Source organism: Somniosus microcephalus, chromosome 19, assembly GCF_052327205.1.
Source record: "Somniosus microcephalus isolate GS21.2 chromosome 19, FLI_Smic_1.0, whole genome shotgun sequence".
NCBI classification, from domain to species: Eukaryota; Metazoa; Chordata; class Chondrichthyes; order Squaliformes; family Somniosidae; genus Somniosus; species Somniosus microcephalus.
Genome location: NC_141005.1, coordinates 24,850,285 through 24,868,102, shown reverse-complemented (window position 1 = coordinate 24,868,102; position 17,818 = coordinate 24,850,285). Strand labels below are relative to the sequence as shown.

Genomic DNA, 17,818 nt, shown 5'->3' with positions numbered 1-17,818 from the left:
CCGCTCTTTCCCCATATCCCTGCAATTTTTTCTTCAAGTATTTATCAAATTCCCCTTTGAAGGCTTCTATTGAATATTGTTCTACCCTGTCAGGCAGTGCATTCCATATCCTAACCACTCGTTGCGTAAAAAAGTTTTTCCTCACGTCGCCTCTGGTTCTTCAGCCATTGGGAACAGTTTCTCTTTATTTGTTCCAGTTTGCTGTCATGCTGCCTGCTGGTAGGTAATCACCATTTAAAGGTGAGCTGCCTTTGGCATTCCTGAGCTGGAGGAAGCCTCTAACTTGATCAAGGGCGATACTCTCATCCTCTTGTTTGGTAAACTGAAATGCTACTTGCTCTGGAAGAATCAAAGCAGTGAAGATAGGTGGCGCTTCTCTCCTTAATCGGGTTTGCTCCTTCCTGTCATGTGCTGCCTTCTCTTGCAAACCGAAACAGAGGTGGATGTTACAATTATCAAGCAGACAAATAGTCAAGCCCAAGTAGCAGTAAGAGCCTGCAGTGGGCGTATTATGGAGTTTCATTGAGATGGAAAGATTTGTTCCTTCTAAGGATCTGACTGATGGAATGGCTACATGTAAACATTGCTGGTACAGAATGTACCCTGCGGTATAATGACCATACATAGTAACCCTTCAAAGTACTATAAGATAGTGTGAGGGTAAGGAAACACGTGCTATGCATGCTTTGTATATGCTTGATAGAAGGCCATGGTAAGTGGTCCTGCCTCATGATCTGGTGAAGTCTGTCAACTTATATACTTGGTGCCAGATCCGCCGAGTGTTGGACTCGGCATTTAATTGAAACACTATGTCCTCTCAAGTGCTCTGTGTGGACGATGCCTAGGGGTGCCAACAAACTCCCCTCTGTTGCACTTTTTCCAACAGCACTTCAGTTACACTCCGGAAATCTTGGTGCTTTCTGTCCTGCATGAGTTTTCCATGCCATTATTTTCCAATAGAAATTTTATACCCTCTATCCCCTTTCCCTCATAATGTGGGGCACAAAATTGACATGTTGTATCTGTTGCACAGATTATTTGGACAATGGCAATAACAAGATGGCTATACAGCAAGCTGACAAACTGCTCAAGAAACACAAGGACCTTCACTGTGCAAAGGTAAGTGAGCATAGCAATCGATTTCTAAAGTGCAGTATAATATGTAACCCATCCTACAGTTGTATAGTTTGGGGTATATAGTTTAGTAGGAGTCTGTTGAGCAGTTTGAGATAGAGAAGCAAACTTTTTCGGAAGATGTTTATTTTGAGTAACAAATGGATCTACCACAGGATTGCACACAGATGGACTGGGGTCTGGAGCATGATTGTAATGCTAAGTTGGCCTGTCCCTGTGGGAAAGTGGTCTAAGTAGATCCTGATGTTAGTTGAGAGGCTAAGTATTGTCAGAGTTTCTCTAGATATGCAGCGCCTTGGTTTTTCTCTGTTATTTCAATAACGTCTCCTGGTTATTTCAAGATCAAAAGAAAAGCAGTAAATAATATGATTGTTCAGTTCTGATTTGTTGGTGTTTTGTACAAAGTGTAGCACCCTCAAAGCTAATGCTAGAGGGTCTTTGTGACATTGATCATGGTAAGTCAGGTGATGTGGTGTTTTATAATGACAGAAGTGTTGTACCACTAAGGTGGAATTGTGTCCTATTAAGGGGCACACAGTCTGATATTCGGCAAAGACAGATTCAATGGTCATTTAGAGTTCAATTGTTTGATCCGGAAATTGGACTGTGCTCGTCAGTTTCAGACTGCAGCTAACATTTTGAGATTGTTTGTTTGCTTTTGAGGTTCTCAGAATCCAGGATGAAATGTCTGGCTTTCTTTGTCATTTTTAAAAATTGTAATTGACATGATTACTTTTGAAGTTTTGGAGTACAGACAATGTGACTCCTGTGTTTATTTTGTATTAGTGTGGAACTTTACATACCTTCCAAATGACTGTCTTTCTCCCTCTTTTATGTCAAGAATGTTGGAAGAAATTTGCTTTCTGTCCTAAACTTAAGAGTATTTTGAGCTGTATAACTAGAATGAAGTACAATTCATTACAGATCAGCCAATGGGAGTAATTTGAAGTCGTGAATTAAGAATATTGTGTTAGAATCACATCTGCATAACATTAAACCGTGTCGCAAGTGTATTTTTTTTCTCCCTGTAGCATATTGATACCAGTGTGCTAAATAAGCCTAGTGATGGCAGTGGTGACTTTGTTTGTTTATTAATATAGAATCTTTAGAATTTCCTTTTGTGGTCTGACCTATCAGGTTCTGAAGGCAATTGGCCTGCAGCGGACAGGGAAGCAAGAAGAGGCATTTGCTCTGGCACAGGAAGTAGCTGCACTTGAACCCACGGACGACAACTCCTTACAGGCCCTCACCATCCTTTATCGTGAGATGCACAGACGTAAGTTCTCTTGGAGAGTAATGGGAGAAGAGAGGAGCAAAAGGGGGCTTCTTGTTACAGCAGTTTAGCTAACATTAGAGAAATCATTGTGAATTTTAAGTACCTGCCTGAGAATCTGTCCTGGTAGATATTTGTTTTTGAAAATCACGACTGAAATTGCTCTCATTTGTGCAAAGAAGCCGACCTGCTCCAGTGCCGCCCACTAAGGAATTCTCTGCAGTCATCTGATTCCTAGCATTAGTGCGGTATGTGCTGAGCCTTTTGGCTTAGACCAAGGAGTAAGGAAATACTGAGGAAGCAGCTATGCTTGGAGCACATCCCATTGACTGATGTCTGATTTACCCAGCAACAATGTTCCCTCTAAGCAGCGCTCTGAAGGTCCCACACAGCCGGCTTACCAGCTTTTAAATGGAGAAACCGCATCTGAATGGGCCACGCCGCCCTTTAAAGGGGCCACGCTGCCCCACCCCAAGAAAATGACAGGGAACATTGCTCAGCAAGTAGCGGGCCAATAAGCCTGTACTGAGACCTTTAATTATGTCATTCTTTTTACAAAGATATTTGGAAAGCTGAAAAATATACGCGATATGTTTTAGGGGCAAGTACCAAACACTCGCAATACTCATTCTGAAGTTGCATTCTCCTTTTAAAGCTACTGTCCCTCACAGTGGTTGTTTTGGCATTCTCTCTACTAGGTGCTGCTGTTGCCAACATTTTAACTCAATGTCAATATTTCATTTGGATCCTTATCTATCCGCTGTTGTAACCATTAAAAAAAATATATTAAATGTGGCAGAATATCTTCAACATTTCTATTTTTTAAAAATTGAGAAACTGAACCATCTAACCTAGATAGAAAAGGTCCAAAAAAGGTACGTGTATGTGTGTAATAGTGTGAGCAGTTTCCATTATAAATTTGGAAAACGCTGACTGGAACCATGTGTAGACATAAGATTTTTAGGAATGAGATACTATCAAACATCAGTTCTTGTGTTTTCTGATCTTTGGTGATTTCCAACCACGCTGACGGTCTTGAGGACTGCACTAGCTGCAGTTTGCTAAAGTATGGACTTTACACCTTTTTGTGCTGTAGAGGTGCTTTAGGAATGGATTCCACCTGGTGGGGAAGGATGTCTGTCCACTTCCCTTAATGAAGTCTGCATGTTTAGTCTACATAAGAACATAAGAAATAGGAGCAGGAGTGGGCCAATCGGCCCCTCGAGCCTGCTCCACCATTCAATAAGATCATGGCTGATCTGATCCTAACCTCAAATCTTCTATCACTCTGCATCCACCCGAACCCATGTGATCTCCCGGGAGAGGCGAAAAACCAGATAAAGACCCAATGGCCAATTTGGGAGAAAAAAATCTGGGAAATTCCTCTCCGACCCATCTAGGCGATCGAAATTCTTCCAGGAGATCACTCTGTCCCTATATTTTCTACAGTACTTACCTTCTGTAAAGGCGATCTCCACCCCAGCCAGGAACAGGAATAAAACCATCTCCTGAAATCTAACAGAATTAGAACACAGTAGGAGCAGAACAAGGCTACATGGCCCCTGGGCCCGCTCCACTACCCACAGGGCCATGACCGTTCCGAACCCAGACTCATGTCCAATTTCCTGCCCGCTCCCCGTAACCCTTAATTCCCTTTACTTCTAGGAAACTATCTATTTCTGTTTTAAATTTATTTAATGATGTAGCTTCCACAGCTTTCTGGGGCAGCAAATTCCACAAACCTACCACCCTCTGAGTGAAGAAGTTTCTCCTCATCTCAGTTTTGAATGAGCAGCCCCTTATTTTAAGATTATGCCCCCTAGTTCTAGTTTCACCCATCATTGGGAACATCCTCACCGCATCCACCCGATCAAGCCCCTTCACAATCTTATATGTTTCAATAAGATCGCCTCTCATTCTTCTGAACTCCAATGAGTAGAGTCCCAATCTACTCAACCTCTCCTCATATGACCACCCCCTCATCCCCGGGATTAACCGAGTGAACCTTCTTTGTACTGACTCGAGAGCAAGTATGTCTATTTTTAAAACATTTCTGAGCAGTCACTCTCTTTCCCCCTGTCCACTTTAAACCTCAGCTGAAGGAATTCTGTAAGACAGAGAAAAACCTGCTGTTGTTCCTTCCCCACCTTTCACACAAAAAGAATCTGCACCGTTACATACCCTGTGATTTTTCTACAATATTTTTCCTAATGCGGGTATATATTTAATACTTCAAAAAAATTGATTATCTGCCCATACCTTTATATTATTAGCAGCAAATGGTGTGTAGACAATGATGGGGGCAAGTGATGTACTTGCAGACTGGGGTCAGTGCCATTATATGAGCACCTGCTGCATGAATATGCAGCAATGCCTCTATGTCTCTTGATTTTTCTCTGTGTGGAAGTACCTGGCTTTTGCTGGAACTAACTTTTCTAAATGCTTTTCTTCCCACCCGCCCCATTTCCTCTCCCGAGGCACTGGCCCGCACAGGGTTAAGAATCAAATGAGTGCAGACTGCTCTCCAGTACCTTGTGCAAGTGCATTCTTCATGTGTAAGGCCAGGCAGTACCATTGCAGGCATCACAGCCAAATCTGATCATTTTCTCTCCTAACTTGTGTACTTTCCAATTTTGGCCGCTGAATAGAGATCAGCAGTAGGAATCCTGGACAACTTTCCCCTCACTGGCCCAGAGGTGTTACAGCCAGCTGTGGGCCCTTGGAGCAACCTTAGCTGAGATCAAGTAACTCGACACAGACTAAGGATTGAACCTGGGGCCCCTGGCCTGTAAGCCTCAGCTATTTCTGCCTAAAACTATTGCGTTATCTGGGGAACCCAGACCATTTTTTTTTAAAATGTTTGTTTTATATTTTTTTGTGTGAAGTTGTGTTTGTTGAATACACTGCCTTTTATCTCCCTTTCTGTCAGAGTTACTCATGCTTCAAGACAGAGATCGCTAGATTTTTGGATACTAAGGGAATCAAGGGATACGGGGATAGTACGGGAAGGTGGAGTTGAGGTATAAGATCGGCCATGATCTTATTGAATTGCAGAACAGGCTCGAAGGGCCGAATGGACTACTCCTCCTATTTCTTATGTTCTCTTTTTCAGCTGAGTTGGTCACTAAGCTGTACGAGGCTGCTGTGCGAAAAGTCCCGAGCAGTGAGGAGTACCACTCGCACCTCTTCATGGCGTACGCCAGGGTTGGGGAATACAAGAAAATGCAACAGGTACTGTCTTTACAGCATAGAATGAGTCTTTCCTGTCATGATGAAAATGCAGCTTAGTAATAGCTTTGACTGGTGATTGTTAGAGACAGCATGCTGTACTATGTTTCTAAAGTATAGCAGAAGTTGTGGCGTCCATTGACATTTATTTTCCTTCCCCTCTGAAGTTTTTTCCCAAATTAAACCAAGTTAAGTAAGTCTGAAATAGAAGGATAGGTTGATGTCAGTTCAGAGGCAGCCAATGTGCGCACAGCAAGCTCCCACAAACAGCAATGTGATAATGACCAGCTAATCTGTTTCACTGATGTTGGTTGAGTAATAAATAGTGGCCAAGACACCAGAATCATAGAATGGTCATTCGGCCCGTCGAGCCTGTGCCGACTCTCGGCTAGTCCCACTCCCCCGCCCTTTCCCCATAGCCCTGCAAATGTTTTTCTTTCAACTCCTTTTTGAAAGCCGTGATTGAGTCTGCCTCCACCACCCTTTCAGGCATTGCATTTCAGATCCTAACCACTCGCTGAGTAAAAAAGTGTTTCCTCATGCCGCCTTTGGTTCTTTTGCCAATCACCTTGAATCTGTCTCCTCTGGTTCTCGACCCTTCTGCCAATGGGAACAGTTTCTTTCTATCTACTCTGTCCAGACCCCTCATGATTTTGAACACCTCTATCAAATCTCCTCTCAATCTTCTTTGCTCTCAGAAGAACAACCCCAGCTTCTCCAGTCTATCCACGTAACTGAAGTCCCTCAACCCTGGAATCATTCTCGTAAATTTTTTCTGCACCCTCTCTAAGGACTTCACATCCTTCCCAAAGTGCGGTGCCCAGAATTGGACACAGTACTCCCGTTGAAGCCGAACCAATGTTTTATAAAGGTGGTTCATAATTTCCACGCTTTTGTACTCTATACCTCTATTCATGAAGCCCAGGATACCGTAAGCTTTTTTAACTGCTTTCTCAACCTGCCCTGCCACCTTCAACGATTTGTGCACTTAATACATAGTCTCTCAGTTCATGCACCCCTTTAGAATTGTACCCTTTAGTTTATATTTCCTCTCCACATTCTTTCTATCAAAATGTATCACTTCACACTTTTCTGCATTAAATTTCATCTGCCACGTGTCAGCCCATTCCACTTGCCTGTCTATGTCCTCCTTGAAGTCTATCACTATCCTCCTCACTGTTCACTATACTTCCAAGTTTTGTCATCTGCACCCAAGTTATTCATTTATATCAAGAAAAGCAGTGGTCCGAGTACCGACCCCTGGGGTACACCTTCCTCCAGTCCGAACAACAACCGTTCACCACTGCTCTCGGTTTCCTGTCACTTAGCCAATTTTGCATCCATGCTGCCACTGTCCCTTTTATTCCATGGGCATCAACTTTGCTGGCAAGCCTATTATGTGACACTTTGTCAAACGCCCTTTGGAAATCCATGTACACCACGTCAACCGCATTGCCCTCATCAACCCTCTTACCTCCATCAAAAAACTCGGATCAAGTTGGTTAAACATGATTTGCCTTTAACAAATCCATGCTGGCTTTCCTTAATTAATCCACTCTTGTCCAAGTGACTGTTAATTTTGTCCCTGATTATTGTTTCTAAAAGCTTCCCCACTACTGAGGTTAAACTGACCGGCCAATAGTTGCTGGGTATATCTTTGAAATAGTGCCATGGGATCTTTTACATCCACCAGAGAGAGCAGACAGAGCCTCAGTTTAACGTCTCATCCGAAAGACGGCACCTCCAACAATGCAGCACTCCCTCAGTACTGCACTGAAGTGTCAGCCTTGTTTTTTGTGCTCAGATCTCTGAAGTGGGACTTGAATCCAGAACCTTCTGACTCAAAGGCGAGAGTGCTACCAACTGAGCCACTAGCTGACAGATTAGATGAGAAAGCAAGAAATAATAATTTCCTGATCAATACAGTTGATTTATTTTCTATTTTATTTGTTGAGGATATCAAGCCCTTTTTTCTTTTACCCTTCCTGATGCCCTCCCCCATTTACTTTTCCTTCACTCCTCCTGTCTCCCAGGCCATGCAGTGACTTCAGCTAAGAGGGTGGGTATCCTTCTCTGATGCCTTTGCCAATTCTGTTTTTAAGCCATTTCCTGGGAGATGTACGTGACCACGTATGTGACAATTGCCCATTCTATTTATTTTTTTGCCACTCGGTAACTCCTGTGAAACCCGAATCCCACCTCTGTGCCATTATGCCATCCAGCACAACTGATTCCAGATAAACACATTGTTTGCTAATAAATTTTGAGCACTTTGCCTCCCATAGCATGATTATCATGTTCTCTGCATTTGGTGCACTGAAAGCTCATAACTTAAATTATTGGGGAACTATTTATTTGCTTTAGGCATCTTTATTTGTTTGAGGATATCAACCCCTTTTCCATCTTAAATTTTGTGCTACAGTTTTGTATGTTTGAATTTTTTTTTATTTGGTTCATGGGATGTGGGCATTGTTGGCAAGGCCAGTATTTATTGCCCATCCCTAATTGCCCTTGAGAATGAGGTGGTGAACTGCCTTTTTGAACCGCTGCAGTCTGTGTGGTGAAGAAACTCCCACAGTGCTGTTTGTAGTGGTTTGGTATAACTGAGTGACTTACAAGGCCATTTCAGAGGGCAGTTAAGAATCAGCCACTTTGCTGTGGGCCTGGAGTCACATATTGGCCAGATGGGTTTTTATGATAATGGTCACCATTACTGATACTAGCTTTTTTTTTTAAACCAGATTTATTTAATTAACTGAATTTAAATTGGTGGTGGGATTTGAACTCAAGTCGACAGATCATTAGTCCAGGCCTCTGGATTACTAGTCCAGTAACATAACCATTATGCTACCGTACCCTACATCACCCAATGTCCACAAGTGCATTTTCCAGCAAGGATCACTTGGTAACATGAGCCCTGGTAAAAATGTTCTACTGCACTCCTTGTCCATCAGTGCTGAGGGTGTAACAGCCCTGTTGCTAATTCGGCACAAATCAAGAATTAGACTTGAGAGGTACCTCATCCTGGGGAGTGTATTCATTGAGATTTACTGTAACATATTGAAGTTTGAACTGTCCTGTTTAAGGTGGTGTGGAATTTTCTGCTTTCTCTTAGGCGGGGATGGCACTTTACAAGATTGTTCCGAAGAATCCGTATTACTTCTGGTCCGTGATGAGTCTGGTCATGCAGGTGAGTGCAGCTGCTGAGTTGGAGATGTTAAGTGTACGGTAACCAATAATGGAAAAAATCAGTGCAGCGTAAGGAAAATGCATTGCTGATGCCTTCAGAGGGTTCGGACAGAAACTTTTGTTCATTTACACTAATTGAATCCTAGTTACAAAGCTCCTATACAGAGTAACATATTACCTACTGTGGAGCTGAATTGGGATAAGCTAAGGGAATCCTGTTTGAGCAAGTCTGCTTAAAATTTTTCTTGTATGATGGGACAGCTTACAGACCGATTGCTCTTTGACTTCAGAAAAAAGGATACAATCGTATTAAAGAGGGATTCACTTGGCTAAAAGCTCTTAGCCTGTCTGCTGTACTGAAACATCTAAATAGAGACTGATTATTTGAGCAATACCATGTTCTATAAGTATTTACCCCTACATCAAGGTTGATATTTAAACTGGCAGCTGGAAAACATTGTGCCCACATTGTGGCTACATTTGCCCGTTTGTTGGGTGTACTTTAAACTTGCACTACAGATTGAACTGCAGCCTAACAAGGGTCTGCCAGTTGAACAACACGACTACCAGATTGGTAACTCAGTCTCTGATCAGTAGCTGCAGTATAACTACAGCCTTTAAAAACATTAGGGATCAATACAGTACTATCAAACAATTGCTTTTGAAAACAAATATCATTTTGGAAAGAGAACCTTGGGAGAAGTGCAAATATTAACAGAGGTAGGAGTTTAAATTCTGCTTTCCTGGAAAATTGTCCATTTTTATAACTACCTGCACTTTCTTCCTGAGTTTTCTCTTATCAGTGTTGTTATTTAGCACTGGTATAATTGCAGTGGCATAAATATGGGGGTGGAAATCATGCTTTGGTTCCAAGATCTATCGCTTCACTCAGTAAATTCGGTCTGCCCCAGATCGTCATGTAATAATTTTTGGTGTGCAACCCACGCCAGATTTTGTTTATTTTTGTAAAGTTGCAATGTAGTCATTCTCAACTATTGAACGGCAGTTTTTAATTAGCCACGATTCCCCTGCTTGTTTAAAATGTCTTTGGCTGATTAAAAGCAGCTGGTCGTCTTTTCTCGTCGGTATTCTGTGGTGGCATCCAGAGCAAGCATGCTGCCATCTGGTAGAACTGTCGCTGTCCACATTTTATCTTGCTGCTGAAAATATGAGAGGTGGAGACGATTATGTGAGTCAAAGCACAGAGAAGTTCTGTAGGTCTGCACAGCACGTTGCTCTCATTCTAGTTAAGCATTTTGTTTGTTTCTCGCTCCCTCCTCCATTCTCTCAAATTTTGTCTTTATTCTTATGTTGGGACTACTTTGGTAATTTGTGCCTGATGTCCACATGGTGGTTTAATGTATGGCCAGGCGCGTTTGCAGCATAATTTCACCTGAATTGCTGATGGTACCATTTATTTTTCTTTCTTCATTATATTCTTTTCTGGATTAAGAGTAACATAGAAACATAGAAGATAGGAGCAGGAGTAGGCCATTCGGCCCTTCGAGCCTGCCCCGCCATTCAACGAGATCATGGCTGATCATCCAAACCCTAGCACCCGGTCCCTACACCGACAGCCATCCCACCCAAGACCCTATCCCCGTAACCCCACGTATTTAATCCCCCCTAACACTAAGGGCCAATTTTTATCATGGCCAATCAACCTAACCCGCACATCTTTGGACTGTGGGAGGAAACCGGAGCACCCGGAGGAAACCCACGCAAACACGGGGAGAATGTGCAACCTCCACACAGGCAGTCACGCGAGGCCGGATTTGAACCCGGGTCCCTGGCGCTGTGAGGCAACAGTGCTAACCACTATGCCACCGTGATATGAGATTAATTTAAGTGCTGATCTACATGCTGTCCTTCAGTGTCATTGTGCATAGGCACAGGGTCAGCTTCCGTATGTACATTGTCAGCACCCATCTCTACTTCACCAGCATTCCCTTGAGCACCTCTGCTGTCTGTCTGACATTAAGTTATGGATGAGCCCGAATTTCCTCCAATTGAAAATAGGGAGGGCCAAAGCAATTGTTTTTGACCACCACTAAAAGCTCTACAGGAAACTTTCAGTTAACCGGCCCCTAAATAACCGGAAATGTCGGTTAACCGGCAAAATTCAGGAGTAGGTTCAAGTAACTTTTTTTAACTTTTTTTTCTCCATTTGTTGCTGTGCAAGGGTGTAGCTGCAGCTGTTGCTAAGCTACAGAGACGCTTGCAACTTGTGCCGATTGTTCTGAAGCAGGGGTTGTTGCTTTATACGGAGCTCTCGGCTCCGTATCTTTTACTATAGCGTTCGGTTCGCCGGAATTTTTGATGAACCGGCACCACGTCGGTCCCGTCCGTGCCGGATACTAGAAAGTTTCCTGCACTTCCTTGCAGTTCGCATCGTTTCCCCCTCCCTTCCATTTCAGTCAGACTATCTGAAACCTCGGTGTCGTGTTTGATTCTGAGCTGAGTTTCAAACGGCATATTTAATCCATCACCAAAACTTCACAACATTGCCCACCTCAAACCCTATTCACGTTAGCTCTGGGCTCGATTTAGCCAGCACCCTACTTGCTGGCATCCTGAGCTGCACCCTCCACAACTTCAACTTGTCCAAAAGTCCACTGCAAGTATCCTATACCATACCAAGTATCATTCATCCATTTATCCCTCCTTCCCGCGCACCATCCCGCCCCCCCCCCCCCATTTCTCCATGGCCTCATCCCACCCTGCAACTTGCTCCGCCTTCTGACTGACATCTGTACTTTACTCCCTGCCTCAGCACCGCCATCTGTCATCTAAGCCCTACTCTCTGGAGCTTTTATAAACCCCTCTGCCTTTAAAACCTCTTCGAGCCCATCTCTTGGACCAAGCCTTTCTTGAGCGCCCTCCCCAAACGGATCAGCGTTTGTTTCTTCTGCCTCGAAGCACCATGAGCCATTTTTCTGCATTAAAGGTGCTTTAGAAATGTCAGTTGCTGCGCTGTGGCATGAGGCAGATGGGGCATTGTGCCACGCTGGAGGGGCAAGTGACAGCAGTAATCTCCAGCTGGGTGCAATGTTTTTTCTGCCTTGAGATGGAAGTGTAGCTCCAGACAAGATGCTTGTTCACAATAATTGAACCCAAAATATGTCCAGGGCAGTTGTATAAAGGGCATTGTGAAAGTTATTTCGCTGAACTCACGGCTCTTTGTATTGAGTCACACACCTGACGTGCAGGACTAGTAATCATAAAGACTGAGATTAGCTGTATAGAGTCAGATGACCGGGTGGTTATTTTAATTGTGGGAATGGTGCTTTATATTGTGCTTTTAAGAGGACTGAAAATCTATACCTATCCCTTGGATTTTTTTAAATTGTATTTGTGTTTTATGTAGTCCATTTCAGCACAAGATGAGAAATTGTCAAAGACAATGTTCCTCCCCTTAGCGCAGCGCATGGTGGAAAAGATGGTGAAAGAAGACAAGATTGAGGCAGAAGCCGAGGTAAGAAAGTGGGAATGTTCCAAGTTGTGACTTATACCATATTAGTCACAGCATTGTGACAAAAACAAAGTATTTTAGTCTATGCTGTGTTGTTTTGCTCCTTTTTCTTCAGATACCTGCATAGTGATTGGGAGTGAGTATGCTGGCTAATGAACTTCATGCTTCTCTCTTTAGCCCTGTTGTATTTCTGTGGCAGATGACTACCAGCTAAACAAAAAAGGAACCTGTTACTAAGTTTACTAAAAAAAAATTCGTAATTCATTGTACTTTGGTAAATCCGTTCCCACATGTTCGGTCTTCACACCCCTATTGCTGAGAGGACATGTGGTTGGCTTGCTCCCAGACTGGAGGCAACTTCCCTTGTAGCCAGCTGCCAGGAGACACTAGATACCATGCTTGACTCTCCTCCCTGTGGGGAGATGCTGCAGTCGTTACTCGGTTCACTGTGGCTCAGATTAAGGCCAAGCAGATGAGAATCAAATCTAGGTTCATTGCCCATTCTTTGACTCTTGACTAAAGTTATATTAAAGTTCGGAGAGGAGCTCGATCTTAAGATTGCAGCTATTAAAACTGGTTTTAGGTGCCCTGTGAGACTGTAGTAATTATTAAAATTTTGAGTTTAAATTTGCTATGTCAATGTGACCTCAACCCTCCGATGAATAGAGTTTGGATGTGATTTCCATCTGTTTCATGGTTTTTGTTTTTGGTAATAGGTGCAGCTCTACTTGATGATTTTGGAACGACTTGGAAAAGACCAGGAGGCTCTGGGAGTTATCCGAGGAAAGCTGGGAGGTAACATGGAAACTAGCTTATTTTAAGATTTTTGTGAAAAAGAATTGCACAGAATGATATTTTTCCCTTTCCCTCTCCCATCCTCTTCTGATGATGCAGTTCCACAAGAATGGGCAGCCCTCCAGTATCCTGCCCAAATGACTATACTTAACATGGGTCTGGAAAGTGAGTACAGGCATGCTATTCAACCATAGATGCCATCACAAGCCAATCCAGATTTTTTTCTAAATACACACAACTTCTTTCAGGGGTCACTGGATTGCCATTAGCAGTGGTAGTCCTGGCTGACATTTTTTCTCATGTTATACCAGGAACACTAAGTCAATTGTGGTGACACCCAGCTTTGTCCTGGCTTAGATCTGCAAGCTCAGCACATGCTAAGGATTGCACCTGAGAATGTCCTGATCTATACGGTACAGTAACGTCCCAGGTGGTGCATTTATCTACTCAACTTGTTGGGGGAACTTTTTCCACTTTTCTATGTCTCTCCAGTCAGAAACCAGCCCAGCTGTGAGAGTGGGCAGGGGATTTCCTCCTTGTCCTCTGCCAATAATGCTGCATAACCATGCCAGAAGATGCTCAGTGGGGAAGAGGACAGTGTTTTTCCCTCAGATGTTTGATTTTTCCCTGACTTCCTGTTGGGAAGCGCCTGAAGTTTGTGTCCCATTGTTCCTCACTCCTGTTTCCGGCAGAGAGCAATGTTAGCTCTTGGGCACATTGCAGTAATGTATTCCGAAGAGTGCCAATACGCCAGTGTGACAGTTTCCAGTTTTCACATGAACGATCTTGCAACATCTCTGAGTGAAATTACCAAGTTAATGCCCCTCAGTGCTGTAATAGGGTCAACTTTGTACTGTGGGCCCATGCTCATTAGGAATTAGATTGAGAATGTCCAAACTCATTCTCATTGGACCCTTATAACCAGCAGAGACTCTCTGGGCTGTGTTTGAGTCAGGGAAATAATGTTTGTTTACATTGAAATTCTGTTTTTTCCCTCAGAAAAACTGACCAGTGAGTTGCAGAGTCGAGAAATGAAATGTATGGTGCTGTACAAGAAGCTGATAAAGTGGCCTGAATGCAACGCACTGTCAAGGAAACTTTTATTGAACAAGTGAGCAGGTTTTCATTTATTTAACAGTATTCTCAGGGCAAACTTATCTGCTCTTCCATTCTATGAGCAATGCATTGCCTTGCTGTTGTGTATTCAGAAGACAGGTTCATCCTACTGTTTCTACATAGGAGAGGTGTACCCTGAAGGCTAATTGGATTCAAAGCTGAAGTGTTAGCAGTTCTTACTGCCACAGGACCAGCCTCTGTGAATGCAGAGTTTTCCCTTCGAGTTTCTCTCTCATTTCCCTCGACCTCGTGCCTTTAGAGGGAACCGTTCCATTGTCAGCAGACGCCCACTGGCACCTCACCCAAGTGATGGTGTTCACTTGTTACCCATGGCAGGCTATCTAATTGTGGAGGACATTGCAGCCGAGGCTGATTGTGTCCTCAGCTAGCATCCACCCGCCTACTTCTAGCAGGGCTTGCTGTTTAGCGATCAGTGTTGAATCCCTGGCCGATATTTTTTTTGCTCCTTGTTCTAGGGCTATGGCCAGTTGTAGTTGGCCCACTGCTGCTGCAGCTGAGATTGGCAATGATGACTTGGGTGTCAGGGAGTTCACAAATGGAGATTTTCAATCTTAGTTTTACAATGACAATTTTAAGTTGTATTATTATAGGATCAGATTCTGGGATAGGGTAGCTTAGTCTTTATGATACTGGACTAGCATCCCAGAGTTCGTGAGTTCAAATCCCGCTGTGGCAAGTGGGAAATTGAATTCAATAAATCTAGCACCAGAAAAATAACAATAAAAAGCTTCCAGACTGGGGTAAAACCCAACCGATTCATTTATGTCCTTTCCATCCCTATCCGGTCTGGCCTACATGTGACTCCAGTCCCACATTACATGGTTGACTATTAATTCCCTCTGAAGTGCCCCCAGCAAGCAACCCAGTTGTAAGCAATTGATGTAATGTTCAGTAATAAGGTTAGCTGATGGAGCTGCGTATCTGGACAATAGTAAGGTGATTTCAGCCCAGTCGACCCTGCAAAGCCCTCATCACTAACATTTGGGAGCTGGTGGTGCCCAAGTTGGGAGAGTTGTCCCACAAACAAGTCAGTCAACAAGCTGACATAGTTGTACTCACAGAATCATATCTGTGAAAAGGCCAATGCTTTAATATGCTTCCAAGAAGGTTAAAGCAACCAAAACCAAGATCTGTTCATCAGAATATAAAGGAGTACTATTTGTGGCGCTGGCTGTACATCTCATGAATGCTGCAGTCATGGGTGATTTATTCTGTCTAAGCCATGTGATCCTTGTGTTTTAGAGAGCAGGCATCTGGCCTATTCCCAAGTCTCTGGTTACACTGTGAAGTCACCTGGTGGGAGGAATGAGGATGGTGGTTCCTGTTGATATTTTCCCTCCCTTTGTTTGGGAGAGTACTGACCTCTGACTGACTGCTTTCTCTTCACAACTCTGTTCCACCAGGATACCATATATCAGTGTTGCAATCAAATACTTAGTAAAATCAAACTTTTTTTCCTTCCAATGAATTCCCAAGTTAATAAACATTTTTGACAACTTCCTTGTTGCGACCCAATATTTCAGAATTCAGAATCCAGTTTTAATGTATTGATTAACTTGTATTTAGCATGTCCCTTACACTGTAGAGTCACACAAGCGGCACGTGTCGTCCTTGAACTCAAATGTATTCATAAAATAACAGCAAATCGCAACCAATGTTCCCGTTGAGCTGCGTGGTCGTGCTGCGCTCTGGAGGTCCCGCGCAGCCCGCTCACCGGCTTTACAAAGGAAATAACCGCGCACGCTCAAAAAATTGAATGGGTCACGCAGCCAGTTAAAGGGCCGGCGCACCCAAAAGAAAATTACAGGGAACATTGATCACAGCTGAGCAGAAAGGGAATCTACCAATGCCCAAGTAACATAATAAAATAGTGTCATTTCCTGCTGGCGTCTTCTAACTCATCGTGAAATGTGAAGGAATGTGGCTTCAATTTAAGTCATGTCCACGTTTGGAATACTCTTGAGTATGGGAGGACATTTGACTAGGAAAAATTTTTAAGTGTAATAAAAACAGAAAATGTTGGAAATGTACAGCATGTTGGTCAAGATCGGAAAGAAAAAGATAGGTGCTTTTCCTCTTCCAGATGCTGCCTGAGCAGCTGTGCATTTTAACATTTTCTGTTTTCATTTCAGGTTTCCAACATTCGTGGTCTTTTTAAATAGATACAGTAAGTTGTCTGATGCTCTGTTTTATAAGGAAAAGGAGTGTTATAGCATGTAATGAGCAATGTATTCTTCGAATGATCCATGGAAATGTGTCCCTCAAGGCTACAAAGTCTGATTGTTAAGTAACAGCCTTGAGTCATTTAGATTTTAATTGTTGTTTGGTCAAGGAACTTGAAAATTGGTATGTGCTTGTGTATTTAAGGTTCCAGCTCTGAGGCATAGAGCATTTTAAGATTGTTTTGTATTTAACACAATAGATGTAGAAGTATTTATTTTAATATACTAATTGTCTTAGATCCAGTGTGTGTCTCATATCTCAAAGTGTCGCATATACAAAGTATGATGATTTGTTCTTGCACCTGATTGGCTCAAATGTATTAATTAAATAACAAATTACAACTGAACAGAAAGGGAACCTATTACTGACCAAGTACTGTAACATCTTCCAGTAATTGCCATTTCCTGCTGGCTTTTTCGGAGCTGGGGATTTACAAGCAGCTGCCAACCTAGAAGCGAGCTGCCCTCCACAAAATAAATGAGTCTCTAATTGACCTCAGGATGTGCCCATCCACAAGCAATTGAACTTTGTTTTTTGTGTATGAATATAAGGGCTTGTTGGATGTGTGGTACATGTTTGTTTTTTCATTCCTGGGATGTGGGCATACTGGCAAGGCCAGCATTTATTGCCCATTCCTAATTGGTGGTGAGCCACCACCTTCAACCGCTGCAGTCCGTGTGGTGAAGGTACTCCCACAGTGCTGTTAGGCAGGGAGTTCCAGGATTTTGACCCAGCGACGATGAAGGAATGGCAATATATTTCCAAGTCAGAGTGTTACTTGGAGGGGAGCTTGGAGGTGATGGTGTTCCCATGCGCCTGCTGCCCTTGTCCTTCTCGGTGGTAGAAGCCATGAGTTTGGGAGGTGCTGTTGAAGAATCCTTGGCGAGTTGCTGCAGTGCATCTTGTCGATGGTACACACTGCAGCCATGGTGCGCCAGTGGTGGAGGGAGTGAATGATTAAGGTGGTAGACGGGGTGCCGCTCAAGCAGGCTGCTTTGTCCTGGATGGTGTTGAGCGTCTTGAGTGTTGTTGGAGCTGCACTCATCCAGGCAAGTGGAGAGTATTCCATCACACTCCTGACTTGTGCCTGACTGTTGCCGTTCTCTTCTAGCCCAGACGACTGGCAATTTTACTTATCCTACTTTGATTCCCTCTTCCACCTGATTGATGAGGCTTGGACTCCACCCGCAGAGGCAGAGCAGTAAGTAGTTGATTCTTAAAAAAAAATAGTATTTCTGTAAAATGAATTAAAATCATTGCTGTGCTTTCCATTTACATAACCTCCATAGAATGGAATCAGAGCACGTATTTTCTGAAGCAGGAAGGAAAATAAGTATTTAAGCACTGCAATATACTTGAATAATCTT

At 43.2% G+C, this 17,818-nt stretch overlaps 1 protein-coding gene across 2 annotated transcripts in view; it reads left to right on the top strand.

The window, feature by feature from the left end:
* Nucleotides 1-17,818, top strand: part of naa25 (N-alpha-acetyltransferase 25, NatB auxiliary subunit) — an 85,537-nt gene that overhangs the window by 11,982 nt on the left and 55,737 nt on the right. For both annotated transcript variants that reach the window (XM_085961394.1, XM_085961393.1), the window contains exons 2-9: nucleotides 1,034-1,119; nucleotides 2,272-2,410; nucleotides 5,520-5,638; nucleotides 8,751-8,825; nucleotides 12,192-12,299; nucleotides 13,013-13,091; nucleotides 14,091-14,202; nucleotides 17,563-17,652. In XM_085961394.1, coding sequence (XP_085817520.1) covers nucleotides 1,034-1,119; nucleotides 2,272-2,410; nucleotides 5,520-5,638; nucleotides 8,751-8,825; nucleotides 12,192-12,299; nucleotides 13,013-13,091; nucleotides 14,091-14,202; nucleotides 17,563-17,652 — 808 coding nt within the window. The remainder of the gene's footprint in view (nucleotides 1-1,033; nucleotides 1,120-2,271; nucleotides 2,411-5,519; nucleotides 5,639-8,750; nucleotides 8,826-12,191; nucleotides 12,300-13,012; nucleotides 13,092-14,090; nucleotides 14,203-17,562; nucleotides 17,653-17,818) is intronic.